The following is a 14,952-nucleotide window of genomic DNA, read 5'->3' on the forward strand; positions in this document are numbered from 1 at the left end:
TTTGATAAGTTCTTTTAGATTTTGGATACTAGCCCTTTATCTGATATGTCATTTGCAAATATCTTCTCCCATTCTGTCAGTTGTCTTTTGGTTTTATTGACTGTTTCCTTTGCTGTGCAAAAGCTTTTAATCTTAATGAAGTCCCAATAGATCATTTTTGCCCTTGCTGCCCTTGTCCTTGGCGATGTGTCTAGGAAGAAGTTGCTGTGGCTGAGGCCGAAGAGGTTGCTTCCTGTGTTCTCCTTTAGGATTTTGATGGATTCCTGTCTCACATTTAGGTCTTTCATCCATTTAGAGTCTATTTTTGTGTGTGGTATAAAGGTCCAGTTTCATTCTTCTGCATATGGTTGTCCAATTTTCCCAACACCATTTGTTGAAGAGACTGTCTTTTTTCCATTGGGCATTCTTTCCTGCTTTGTCGAAGATGAGTTGACCATAGAGTTGAGGGTCCATTTCTCGGCTCTCTATTCTGTTCCATTGAGCTATGTGTCTGTTTTTTGTGCCAGTACCATACTGTTTTGATGATTACACCTTTGTAATAGAGCTTGAAGTCCGGAATTGTGATGCCTCCAGCTTTGCTTTTCTTTTTCAATATTCCTCTGGCTATTTGGGGTCTTTTTTGGTTCCATACAAATTTTAGGATTATTTGTTCCATTTCTTTGGAAAAAGTGGATGGTATTTTGATAGGGGTTGCATTAAATGTGTAGAGTGCTCTAGGTAGCATAGAGATTTTCACAATATTTGTTCTTTCAATTCATGAGCATGGAACGTTTTTCCATTTCTTTGTGTCTTCCTCAATTTCTTTCATGAGTATTCTATAGTTTTCTGAGAACAGATTCTTTACCTCTTTGGTTAATTTATTCCTGGGTATCTTATGGTTTTGGGTGCAACTGTAACTGAGATCGACTCCTTAATTTCTCTTTCTTCTGTCTTGTTGGTGTATAGAAATGCCACTGATTTCTGTGCATTGATTTTATATTCTGCCACTTTACTGAATTCCTGTATGAGTTCTAGCAGTTTTGGGGTGGAGTCTTTTGGGTTTTCCACATAAAGTATCATATCATCTGCAAACAGTGAGAGTTTGACTTCTTCTTTGCCAATTTGGATGCCTTGTATTTCTTTTTGTTGTCTGATTGCTGAGGCTAGGACTTCTAGTACTATGTTGAATAGTAGTGGTGATAGTGGACATCCCTGCTGTGTTCCTGACCTTAGGGGAAAAGCTCTCAGTTTTTCCCCATTGGGAATGATATTTGCTGTGGGTTTTTCAGAGATGGCTTTTATGATATTGAGGTATGTACCCTCTATCCCTACACTCTGAAGAGTTTTAATCAAGAAAGGATGCTGTACTTTGTCAAATGCTTTTTCTGCATCTATTGAGAGGATCATATGGTTCTCGTTCTTTCTTTTATTAATGTATTGTATCACATTGATTGATTTGCCGATGTTGAACAAAACTTACAGCCCAGGAATAAATCACACTTGGTCGTACTGAATAATCCTTTTAATATACTGTTGGATCCTACTGGCTAGTGTTTTGGTGAGAATTTTTGCATCCATGTTCATCAGGGATATTGGTCTGTAATTCTCCTTTTTGGTGGGGTCTTGTCTGGTTTTGGGATCAAGGTAATGCTGGCCTCGTAAAATGAATTTGGAAGTTTTTCTTCCATTTCTATTTTTTGGAACAGTTTCAGAAGGATAGGTATTAATTCTTCTTTAAACGTTTGGTAGAATCCCCCTGGGAAGCCATCTGGCCCTGGGCTCTTGTTTGTTGGGAGATTTTTGATGACTGCTTCAATTTCCTTAGTGGTTATGGGTCTGTTCAGGTTTTCTATTTCTTCCTGGTTCAGTTTTGATAGTTTATACGTCTCTAGGAATGCAACCATTTCTTCCAGATTGTCTAATTTGCTGGCATATAGTTGCTCGTAATATGTTCTTATAACTGTTTGTATTTCTTTGGTGTTGGTCGTGATCTTTCCTCTTTCATTCATGATTTTATTTATTTGGGTCACTTCTTTTTAATAAATCTGGCCAAGGGTTTATCAATCTTATTAATTCTTTCAAAGAACCAGCTCCTAGTTTCATTGATCTGTTCTACTGTTCTTTTGGTTTCTATTTCATTGATTTCTGCTCTGATCTTTATTATTTCTCTTCTCCTGCTGGGTTTAGGCTTTATTTGCTGTTCTTTCTCCAGCTCCTTTAGGTGTAGGGTTAGGTTGTGTATTTGAGACCTTTCTTGTTTCTTGAGAAAGGCTTGTATTGCTATATAATTTCCTCTTAGGACCAACTTTGTTGTATCCCAACGATTTTGAACAGTTGTGTTTTCATTTTCATCTGTTTCCATGATTTGTTTTAATTCTTCTTTAATTTCCTGGTTGACCCATTCATTCTTTAGGAGGATGCTCTTTAGCCTCCATGTATTTGAGCTCTTTCCGACTTTCCTCTTGTGATTGAGTTCTAGTTTCAAAGCACTGTGGTCTGAAAATATGCAGGGAATGATCCCAATCTTTTGGTACTGGTTGAGACCTGATTTGTGACCTAGGATGTGATCTATTCTGGAGAATGTTCCATGGGCACTAGAGAAGAATGTGTATTCTGTTGCTTTGGGATGGAATGTTCTGAATATATCTGTGAAGCCCATTTGGTCCAGTGTGTCATTTAAAGCCTTTATTTCCTTGTTGATCTTTTGCTTGGATGATCTGTCCATTTCTGTGAGGGGGGTGTTAAAGTCCCCTACTATTATTGTATTGTCATTGATGTGTTTCTTTGCTTTTGTTATTAATTGGCTTATATAATTGGCTGCTCCCATGTTAGGGGCATAGATATTTACAATTGTTAGATCTTCTTGTTGGATAGACCCTTTAAGTAGGATATAGTGTCCTTCCTCATCTCTTACTATAGTCTTTGGTTTAAAATCTAATTTGTCTGATATAAGGATTGCCATCCCAGCTTTCTTTTGATGTTCATTAGAATGGTAAATGGTTTTCTAGCCCCTCACTTTCAATCTGGAGGTGTCTTTGGGTCTGAATGAGTCTCTTGCAGGCAGCATATTGGGTCTTGTTTTTTAATCCAATCTGATATCCTGTGTCTTTTGATTGGAGCATTTAGCTCATTTACAGTCATAGTAACTATGGAAAGATATGAATTTAGTGCCACTGTATTTCCTGTAATGTGTACTGTGTAAAGTTTCCTGTAAGGCTACTGTATATTGTTTCTATTCCTTTCTGGTCTATGTTACTTTTAGGCTCTCTCTTTGCTTAGAGGACCCCTTTCAATATTTCTTGTAGGGCTGGTTTCGTATTTGCAAATTCTTTTAGTTTTTGTTTGTCCTGGAAGCTTTTTATTTCTCCTTCTATTTTCAATGACAGCCTAGCTGGATATAGTATTCTTGGCTGCATATTTTTCTTGTTTCATGCTCTGAATATATCACACCAGTCCTTTCTGGCCTGCCAGGTCTCTGTGGATAGGTCTGCCAACCTAATGTTTCTACCATTGTAGGTTACAGACCTCTTGTCCCGAGCTGCTTTCAGGATTTTCTATTTGTCTCTGAGACTTGTAAGTTTTACTATTAGATGTCAGGGTGTTGACCTATTTTTATTGATTTGGGGGGAGGTTCTCTGTGTCTCCTGGATTTTGATGCCTGTTTCCTTCCCCAAATTAGGGACGTTCTCCACTATAATTTGCTCCAATATACCTTCTGCCCCTCTCTCTCTTTCTCCTTCTGGGACCCCAATTATTCTAATATTGTTTTGTCTTATGGTATCACTTATCTCTCGAATTCTGCTCTTGTGATCCAGTAGTTGTTTATCACTTTTTCTCAGCTTCTTTAGTCTCCATCATTTGGTCTTCTATATCACTAATTCTCTCTTCTGCCTCATTTTTCCTAGCAGTTAGAGCCTCCATTTTTGATTGCACCTCATTAATAGCCTTTTTGATTTCGACTTGGTTAGATTTTAGTTCTTTTATTTCTCCAGGAAGGGATTCTCTAGTATCTTCCATGCTTCTTTCAAGCCCAGCTAGGATCTTTATAATCATCATTCTGAACTCCAGTTCCGACATCTTACTAATGTCCACATTGATTAGGTCCCTAGCAGTCAGTACTGCCTCTTGTTCTTTTTTTTTTTTTTTTTTTAGGTGAGTTTTTCTGTCTTGTCATTTTGTCCGGAAGAGAATAGATGAATGAGAGAACAAAATGCTAAAAGGGTAACAATGACCCCAGAAAAATATACACTAAATAAATCAGAAGAGACCCAAAACCGGGGGGAAAAGAAATGGAAAGAAAAAAGAAGAAGAAGAATATGATCAGGCTGGTGAATAGATCAGAGCTACACATTAGATTTTGGATGTATTTTGGTCTGTTAGAAGAAACTGCCTCCCAAAATTTTAAAGAAAGAAAAACTTATAAATGTACAAAAATAAGGGTAAATACAATGAAGGGATTGAATATGACTGTAAAGATGAAAATTATAAAAGATTTTATAAAAGGAATTGATAAGATAAGAAGTTGGTTGAAAAGAGAAGAAAAATTTTTCAAAAGGGTGGGAGAGGATGTGATCTGGCAGGAGACTAGAACAAAGCCATACACTAGAGATTTAGGGTATATTTTGGTCTGTTAGAAGAAACTGTATCCCAAAATTTTAAAGAGAGAAAAACTCATTTATATATGTATATATATACATACATATATATATACGTATACATACAAACATAATACAAAAAATACATACATACAAAAAATAAGGTTAACTACAACAAATGGATAGAATTTGACTCTAAAAATGAAAATTAAAAAAGATTTTTAAAAAAGGAATTGATAAGATAAGATGTTCGTTGAAAAGGGAAGAAGAAAAATTCAAAAAAAAAACAGAAAAAGAAAAAATAAAGAAAATTTTAAAAATTAACTTTGATAGACTAAAGAATAATGGGGGGAAAAGCCATGAATTCTATGTCTGTATTCCCCTAGTGCTGGAGTTCTGCCGTTCTCATTGATCAGTAAACTTGGTCTTGGCTGGCTGTTCTTGCTGATCTTCTGGGGGAAGGGCCTGTTGCAGCAATTCTCAAATGTCTTTGCCCAAGACAGAATTGCACCGCCCTTGTCAGGGGCCAGGTTAGGTAATCTGCTCGGTTTGCTCTCGGTAGCTTTTGTTCCCTGCAAACTTTCCATACAGCTTTGGAGGATGAGAGTGAAAATGGCAGCCTCCCAATCTCTGCCCCAGAGGAGCTGAAAATTCGGGGCCCCACTCCTCAGTGAGCCCCCAGAGAAAAGCAGTCAATCACTCCTTTCTCCCTGGGCTCAGGCCACACTCCATGCTCACCTGGCCTGTGACCAAGCATTTCTATCTCTGGCACACGACCCTGTTTGGCCTCTCCAAACCCAGCAGATTCCTGGGGTGCAGTCCCGTACCGCTCCTCCCCGGGGGAGGAAGGGGAGTCTCCCCAGATCTGCCACTTGTTGGGTCCCTCCTCGAAAATTCGTGTCCTGACTGTGCCCCAGATCATGGTTTATGGCAACCCCAAACAGCATGTTCATGCCTCCCTGCTCCAAGAAAGCAGAAAAGGTCTTTTTTAATAACATGGTCAACTGCCTATGGCTCCAGGTTCCTTCTAGTACATGCAGAGTCACAGGTTTCAAAACTAAAAAGTGCTTACAGACCAAGAGCAGATTGTATCAGAGCTGGGATAATAGGCCAAGCCTCTCCCTTCCTGGGCCTCAGTTTATATATCTGTAAAATAAGGCCTTAAGATCAAATGATCTCTAGGGCCCTTTCCAGAGCTAGGATTCTGTGATATTTCTGATGGCCATATTTAGAACTTATTCTGCTCTGTCTGTGCTTCCCTTCAGATGGAATGATGAGACCTCTAGCCCAGCACCAGATAAAGCACCTATGACCTTGTTCTCCCACACCTTGGCACACCACACATCTCCGCAACCATCCTTTATGTGTGCACCAGTCCCATGTAAGGAGAAAAAGTTCCAACACAAAAGCTGAGGAAAGCTTTTCTCCATGATCAGGATAAATCTCTGAACACTGACTAAGCATTATCTTACTGGACTTCAGAGAAATTTTATATTCTATATCTTATGTGGACAAAAGACCCCCAAGAGCTTCTCACCTATCTTCCTGATGTCACTAGACTGACAATAGCTTAGGATCCATCTACTTTCAGTTCAGGCTCTTTTTCCTTCTCTCTGGTCATGCTCCATATCAAGTCAGCGTGGCAAATACGCCACTGATACTTACTGAGCACTGTGAACTATATGAGGTATAAGGAGGCGGGGGTGATTTTGCACCTCTCTCTTCCCCTTGACCTGGCCTCAGAGTGAACTTCCCAAAACCCATTTATCCATCTCATCCCCCACCTCACTCATTACTCCCTTCTAAAGAGAGATCTGAGCTTTGATGTAAGCATTTTGTAAAGACTTCAGTAAGGTGGTCTTTCTGTTGGAGGAGTAAATTTTTAGGGCTTGGGATAGGCTCTGAATCACAAATCACCTATTTCAATGGTCTCCTCTGGGGTTTCTTGAATGTCCTCCTCTTCTGCATCCAAGTCAATACGCTCCTCTTTGCTGTTGCGCAGGCTCCAACACAGGCGGTAGAGCTGTGGGGAAAGCAAAACAGGTTGGCAGAAAGATCCAAATAGTGCCTCATGCCAAGAAGTTGAGAGAAAAAAAGAGATGTGCATCACTTCCTGAAAGGTCTCAGTGGATGGCTAGTAAAGGCTCTAGAACACAGTGTGGCCAGTGTTTGCTGAATGAAACTCATTAAAAAATAAAAACAACAACAACAAAAAAAGAGCTACTGTGGCCTCTCAGTACCAACAAAAACATAGATAACAGTTTCCATCCACATTATCTCTAAATAAGTTGGGCACTTCAGTGTAAATTATACACATGAATATACAAGCCCTTATTATAATATTCAAAGACTAAGAGACTGCCTTGAATAAAGAAATGTCTGTCTTGAATGAATGAACTCTTCTTACATATGATAACTAAATTGTTTCTTTCAGCACTATTGCTAAGAATGAAGACTAAATGCCTATTTGTTCAGACCAGCAGTATAAGAGCAGAGATTTATACTATGTGTTTGTCACATTATAAGAAGATAATCTATAGAATCATGAGCCATATTAGAATAGGGTAGCACTACTACTGGGTATTTACCACAAAGATACAAATGTAGGGACCCGAAGGGGTACGTGCACCCCAATGTTTATAGCAGCAATGTCCACAATAGCCAAACTGTGGAAAGAGCCAAGATGTCCATTGACAGATGAATGGATAAAGAAGATGTGGTATATATACACAATGGAATATTATGCAGCCATCAAAAGGAATGAGATCTTGCCATTTGCAATAACGTGGATGGAACTGGAGGGTGTTATGCTTAGTGAAATAAGTCAATCAGAGAAAGACATGTATCATATGACCTCACTGATATGAGGAATTCTTAATCTCAGGAAACAAACTGAGTGTTACTAGAGTGGTTGGGGGTGGGAGGGATGGGGTGGCTGCATGATAGACATTGGGGAGGGTATGTGCTATGGTGAGCACTGTGAATTGTGCAAGACTGTTGAATCACAGATCTGTACTTCTGAAACAAATAACGTAACATATTTTAAGAAAAAAGAAAAAGAAGAAGATAGCAGGAGAGGAAGAATGAAGGGGAGTAAGTCAGAGGGGGAGACGAACCATGAGAGACGATGGACTCTGAAAAACAAACTGAGGGTTCTAGAGGGGAGGAGGGTAGGGGGATGGGTTAGCCTGGTGATGGGTATTAAAGAGGGCACATTCTGCATGGAGCACTGGGTGTTATGAACAAACAATGGATCATGGAACACTACATCAAAAACTAATGATATAATGTATGGTGATTAACATAACAATAATAAAATTTTAAAAAAAAGAATAGAGTAGCACCAGAGACAGAGTTTCTATGGACATGGAACCAGAAACTTGAAGAAGTCTGAAAGTCAATGAAATGTATTCATTCCAACTATGCCCTCTTTGGTGACTACCTTGCTTTCTCTACTTCAAGAGGAATCATTGAGCTAATGTGTTTGGGACTGCAACACGTGCAAATGCTGAGACATCAGAAAGCAGTTAATACAACACGAAAAAGCCTACTGACAGATTCAGCCAAAAAACATAATGGTGGTTCTTCTGCTATAAAAGTAGTCTTTGTTTGACATTAAGATTAGTCAGAGCTTTGAAAATTTGGCAATGAGGTTGAAGGTCTCTTAGGGATTCCATAAGTCCCTGTATTTGTGTGTGCGTGAGTAAAAAGTTAACAAAACCCTTTCTCAGACAAACTATGGAAAGAGGCCAGATGTCCATTGATAGATGAAAGGATAAAGAAGATGTAGTCCATATATACAATGGAATATTACTCAGTCATCAAAAAAATTGAAATCTTAACCATTTGCAACAACGTGGTTGGAACTAGAGGGTGTTATGCTAAGCGAAATAACTAATCAGAGAAAGACAATTATCATATGATCTCACTGATATGTGGAATTAAGAAACAAGGCAGAGGATCATAGGGGAAGAGAGGAAAAAATGAAACAAGATGAAACCAGAGGGAGACAACCCATAAGAGACTCTCAATCTTAGGAAACAAACAGGGTTGCTGGAGGCAAGGGGGTGGGGGAATGGGGGAATGGGGTGATGGACATTGGAGAGGTATGTGTTGTAATGAGCGCTGGGTATTATACAAGATTGATGAATCACAGACCTGTACCCCTGAAACAAATAATACATTATATGTTAATTAATTGAATTTAAAATGTTTTTAAAAGACTAAAAGAAAAACCCTTTCTCTTTCTCTATGGACAAATATGATCTTGGGTTAACTCTAGCTCTGTTCTTTGGAAACCTGAAAAAGGTAAAGTATTAGCTGTGTGGATTGCCAGATTATACTGCTTATGGTAAAAACGGCCTATAATTGGAAATCTTCATCTGCATTGGGAGGGCTATGAATAAATCCTAAACCAAGGGTGACATCTAGAGTTAAAGAAGAGTAGTTGTCGTTTTTGGAATCTTGAATCAATTTGACTTTGATATTGTTTGAAATTTCTCGAATTATACGGGTAATTGTTTAGAGGGTTAGCTGGGGAAAAAATTAAGGGTATATCATACTTCAAATTTCCCTGAGTGTGGTGATTTTTGTAACTAAGTATGTTCCTTGCTGGGACCCCTGGAAGTTATGCCATGGGACTACTAGAAGAAATCTAAGTTTCTATTTGAGACATGAGCATCTAAACCAGGCTAGCCCCTGTGCTCACTCATGTGATCCCATTCCCTTGCACCTGTGGTCACCTGGGGAGCAGGATCCAGAGACTAGCCCCTGGATTGAAATATGAGGACTCCAGCCGAAGACACACACTTGATACCGCCTTACTGGCACACTGTTTTCTGGTCTGTGTCTTTCTATGTAAAACCAATGGCAAGTATGGACTGTTTTAGTCATGTGAGTGTGAGTTGTCTAATTGAGCAAAGGGCAACAAGATGGGTGTTGCAGCATGAGCATGAAACAAGGGCAAGACACATTCTCCAAAATGGATACTCACATGCACATCTGGAATTGGCTTGGTGAAGAGAGAGACGACCACAATGATGATGACAGAAATGACAAAGAGGATGATGGCAAAGTACAGGTAGTGAACACCACAGATAATTGTGGGACAGTTGCTGGGCTGCATGCAGCTCCCAGTTCCATAGGCAAATTCAGCCACCATACGGGATATCCCGATCAGAAATCCTATGATCAGTCCCCAGAAGGCTCCCTGTGAAAGAAAACCCTGGGCTAATTAACACCAAACACAAAACAGCTGGGCATTCCTGGGGTCAAAGGAATAAATATGAGACAAATGATAGCTTCAAGCCTTCTGAAGCCAGAACGCTGGCATTCAGAATATGGCTAAGAGTGTGATGTCAGGCCCAAGCCTTCAGAAGGTGTGTTTATCATGTTTCAGTGACATGATTTTACCTGGGTCATAAAACAAGATTCATAATATAATGGGGTAACAGTGTCTAATACCTGGTGTCAAGTATCAACCCAAAGTCTTAATTCCAAAAATTAATTTTTAATTTTAAAAATAATTTTAATCTCCTCCCTGTAGCTACATTAGCCTCCAGATTTAGGCATATTCAGAGGTATTATAATTACTTGTGAAGTAATTTGTTTTCCTCGAAGACACTGAAAAACAAATTGGGTCTTTTGGGGATGGAAGAGAAAGAGATGTTTCCATCAAAATATAAATACTACTTTCTTCATTAGCCCCTTTTATAGATCCAAAGTCACTGTTTTTAATTTGAGAACATAAAATTATACTATGTGTCTTCACATTAAGTTTTGGGTTTGCATATTAGAAATATGGAAAGCCTTTAAGAGACTAAAAATACTGGGGTACAATTTTTCAGAGTTTTTTAACCCCTCCCTCCCTCCATCCCTCCCTTCCTTCCTTCCTTCCTTCCTTCCTTCCTTCCTTCCTTCCTTCCTTCCTTCCTTCCTTCCTTCCTTCCCCTCCTTCCTTACTTCCTTCTTGCTTCCTTTTTGGTCAGTCCTCACCTAGAGAACCAGGTCTGAATATAGAGGCCACATTTTAAAAGGACCAGTGAAAAAGTACAGTGAGCTCACAGAAAGGTGAAAAAAAGAGCCTTCCTTTCAAACGTTGATCGTTGAACTTTCCTAGCCATGGGTACCCCTGCACTTTATATGTCATGTGTATTTACGTCCTAGGTCTTTGCACAGGTCACTCTCTGTCTGAGAGAGCACAAGCTCTTCCCTTCCTGGTAACCTTTTTCTAGCTTAAACGTCCCTTCTCATCCTCCCAAGACAGAATTGAGTGGGCGCATCCTCCTCGCTCTGACTGCACCTTAGACACACCTCCATGCCAGTACTAATCCCACTGCTATGGAATCACTCACTCACTTCTCTGTCTCCCCCTCTGAACTGGGAATTTGCCCAGGGAAGAAACCAGGATTTATTCCCTTTGTGTTGCCAGTACCTAGCCCTATGTCTGGCATCTGGAAGTATCTGTTAGAAGATGATAGATGATAGATAGATAGATAGATAGATAGATAGATAGATAGATAGATAGATAGATAGATAGGGAAAAAGATGTTCCTCATTCTTTCCCCATACACTTATTCATTCAAAAAATTACTTTTTTTTTTACTTTAGTTTGTATGAATAATATTGATAAAATCTGCTATAAAACTTTCCTTCTCTTTTGGTGTTTTGTGGTTTTTTCTTTTTTCTTTTTTTAAATTTAAATTCAATTAGCGGGATGCCTGGGTGGCTGTCAGTTAAGCATCTGCCTTTGGCTCAGGTCATGATCCAGGGGTCCTGGGATCAAGGCCCACATCAGGCTCCTTGCTCAGCAGGGAGCCTGCCTCTCCCTCTGCCTGCTCTGCCTGCCACTCTGCCTACTTGTGCTCTCTCTCTCCCTGACAAATAAATAAATAAAACCTTTAAATAAATAAATAAATATATTCAATTAACCAACACATAGCCCTTCTCTTTTGGCAATTAGCCTCCTCTTCTTGTTCCTTTAATCTTATTCTCAAGAGGCTCTTGAAAAATCTGGGAAATTTTGACATTTTCCTCAAGCCTTAGAGTCACCCCTCATCAAACACAATCCCTGGCCAGTCCTGAGAATCACTTTGCAGTCTCTAAGTGGTACTCTCCAGAGACTCTAGCAAGGGCTTCTCACCCTCAGCACTGTGACATTTGGGCTGGACAATTCTTTTGGGGATGGGCTTGGGGGGAGCTGTCTTGTGCACTGAAGAATGTTTAGCAGCATCCCTGGCCTCCGCCCACTAGATCCTAGTAGCATTTTCTGAATCAAAGCAATCAAAAATGTTGCCAGACATTGTCAAAAGTCCCTTGGGGGAAGGGCAAAATCACTCCCAATTGAGAACCACTCTATCCCAATTCTTAGCCTTATTTTTTGAATGTCACAGTCCTTTGTTGAATCGAATCTGTTTTTAAAGATTTTTTTTAATTTTTTTTATTTGACAGAGAGAGAGACAGCAAGAGAGGGGACACAAGCAGGGGGAGTGGGAGAGGGAGAAACAGGCTTCCCGCTGAGCAGGGAGCCCGATGCTGAACTCGATCCCAGGACCCCAAGATCATGACCTGAGCCGAAGGCAGATGCTTAACAACTGAGCCACCCAGGCACCCCGAACTGAATCTGTTTTTAGTCCACAGCAATACCCAGCTGGGCTTCTAGCCACACTTTACTAACTTTTAACTTAGAAATATCTCAGCTTCTGCTAATCTCTATTGAAATATATCCTAAGAGTGTACCCATTTCTCTAACCTGTCATGATCACTTGCAGGTTTAATTCTGATCTCTCAAGGGTATTTATCTGTGCATGCGGTTTTGTGTTACCAGCAAATCTGGACTATGTTCCTAACAGCAAATGTTGAATGGAGAGAAACACATGTAATTTTGCACTTCAAAGCTGGGTCATTCCAGTGAGGTATTTCCCAAGCATATTTTTGTTTTTGTCCTACTGGGAGAAAGGGGTTATCTCTAACCAAAAATATGTCATCATTTATACTGCTTCAGACAATAAGCTACATAGTCAGCACCCCCACTCCACCCCAGCCTTCCCTGGGTGTGTAGATGGTTTGATACAGAGCCAGGTGAGCAACACCCCAGTCAGAAGGCATATCCAAAGGCATCCTTTTCATGGTGGCTCAAAACCTTTAACAGCACCCCAATGAAAACCCAAACTCTTTAGCATGGTTTTCAAAGGAGCCATTCCTAATTTAACTTTAACCTGTCTTTCTAGCGTATCTTCCATTATCCATACACACAAACTCCCTCTTGAGCCAGGTGAGATGCCTTACAAGCCCCTCACCCTTACCCTTATCCTTGCACTTCTGCCTCCAAGTCCTGGTGCTGTTCTCTCTGCTTTGAATACCCTCTCTTCCCTCTCAGTTTCAGCCTCTGCTGATATAGCCTTTCTGTGAATCCCTTCTCATGTTCTGTGCCACTCAATTATGATCTACTTTATGTTGTTTTGCATATAAACTTCTTGAGCCCTAGGACTTCATCCTTCACTGGGCCTTGAGAAGTGCTGGCCAGAAACCCAAGCTCACTGCAGAACCACTAGAGGGAGCCTGTGCTAGGACTTCCTCCGGAGGGGCTCACCCAGGGGTTACAAACTTCCTGGCTAATGCCATGTTATCAGGTCAAAATCACCCAGATTGGATGGAAAATGTACATCATTAGTTGAGAATGAGTTTGGAACCTGTAGTAAAGAGGATAGGGAAATCCAAAAGAACGTGAACCCGGGAGAGTCTCTGAAGGCTTTCCCATACAAACCTTCAGTGGCACATGTATTCCCGCTCGAGATCTCTGGGAAACAGAATCCCTTCCATGAAGACTATGCAGCTCCAGGTGGGAATTTCTGTGTCAGAATGGCTTTTCAGGACATGCATAAATGATACCTACCGGCTCAGTGACTCTCTTCCAGAAAATAGCAAGCAGGAAGACAGCTGATATGGGTGGTCCCAAGTAACTGGTAATGGACTGGATGTAATCGAAGAGCTGCCCACTTTGTGCTGACTGCACAATGGGCACCCAGGCAATGCTGATGCCTATCAGCACCAGGATGAACAACCTGAAATCAAAGCCCCCCAGTACAGTGTCAATAAACGGCTCTATATGAATAAATATATATTACTATGTATCAGATGTGTTTGTGTGTGTATATATATATAACTAGCAAATACATATGCACATAAATGTATATATTTATGTGTGTGCATAATTTCATTTATTATAATTATATATACATGTTGTATGTGTGTGTAATATGACCACAACAAGGAAAAATAATTAGCAAATTCATTCTTGAGGGTTTTTTTCCTCTGTATTCTGCTTCTTTGAGAAAGTCATCTGTGCCTGTGAATAAGTGAAATGCACTTAACTAACCTAAACTAGTCACTGCCATAAGAGAATCACACTTTGACAAGTAGCAGAGTGTAGGAACAAAGGTATGGATTTGGGAGCCAAGCAGTCCTGGATTCAAATCTTTCTTTTCTCTATGTGACATAGGACACCTTGCTTAACCTCTCTGAGTCTCAATTTCTCTATATGCAAATTGGGAATAATATGACTGACCTTGCAATTTTGGAATAAGGATCAGCTATAGCAAAACACCTAACAAACAGTAGGTACTCAATAAATAGTAAAGGCCATAATTTTTATTTTCTTCTCCTCCTCCTCCTTCTCCTCTTCACTTCATAAATTGAAAACTACAGCCAAAAAGAGTTTATAAAGGAACAGTCTAGTTAGAAAGGGACACTACCAAGTACGTCCAGCTCTCCTCTTGAATTTTACTTCAAGTTTTGAAGAGATTGGAGGGTTCCCTTACAAGCTCCTCTTACTTGTGCTCTTGATTTAATTAGAAAGAAGGCTATGATTCCCTTACCTCACTTACATGAATTTAAGGCAAAAGAGTCTTAAACTAACCTTTGCAAAGCAGTGTTTTCACTCATATATTTCTCTCTCTGGAATGCCCTTCCCACTACCCCCCATTTACCCAAATCCTACCCACAATTTTGACCTCAGCTCAGGCCTCCCTCTTCTAGGAGCTTCCCCAACTACTGCATGCCATGTTCACCTCTCCCTTCTTTGACTCCTTGATTGCTCTTACAGTCCCCATAGCAAAGTTTGGGATTGTCTCCTGTAAGCTCATCTAGGGCATGGATAAGCTCCAGGGCAGCAGTCATGGGATGCAAAAAAGTGTGAGCCCCAACAACCTCAGAGCCAAGGGGCCAGCCCTGAGCAAAGCAACAAAATGGTTCTCTTTTCATCTTGCATCTCGAGCCTTATAGATAACAGGGCGGGTGGGAAACAGTAAAGTCCTTTCTAAGGAAAAAAACAGTCAGGGTGATAGTGTTGCTTTCTGTGAAGCAAAGTAGTAGACTTGGG

General features: G+C 40.2%; 1 protein-coding gene across 5 annotated transcripts in view; it reads right to left on the reverse strand.

Moving 5' to 3' along the window:
- SLC5A1 (solute carrier family 5 member 1) overlaps window positions 1-14,952 on the reverse strand; it is a 73,834-nt gene that overhangs the window by 10,989 nt on the left and 47,893 nt on the right. For 3 of the 5 annotated variants that reach the window (XM_028124703.2, XM_028124705.2, XM_088019691.1), the window contains exons 12-14: window positions 13,468-13,636; window positions 9,568-9,783; window positions 6,492-6,597 (exon numbers count right to left, since the gene is read on the reverse strand). In XM_028124703.2, the coding sequence (XP_027980504.1) occupies window positions 6,492-6,597; window positions 9,568-9,783; window positions 13,468-13,636 (491 nt within the window). Of the gene's footprint in view, window positions 1-2,066; window positions 2,073-6,491; window positions 6,598-9,567; window positions 9,784-13,467; window positions 13,637-14,952 lie in introns of all 5 variants that reach the window. The other 2 variants (XM_088019690.1, XM_028124704.2) reach the window with 2 other exon arrangements.

Source organism: Eumetopias jubatus, unplaced genomic scaffold (assembly GCF_037043125.1).
Source record: "Eumetopias jubatus isolate StellerSeaLion01/CBP00866 unplaced genomic scaffold, mEumJub1_p1.0 scaffold_16, whole genome shotgun sequence".
Classification (NCBI taxonomy): Eukaryota; Metazoa; Chordata; class Mammalia; order Carnivora; family Otariidae; genus Eumetopias; species Eumetopias jubatus.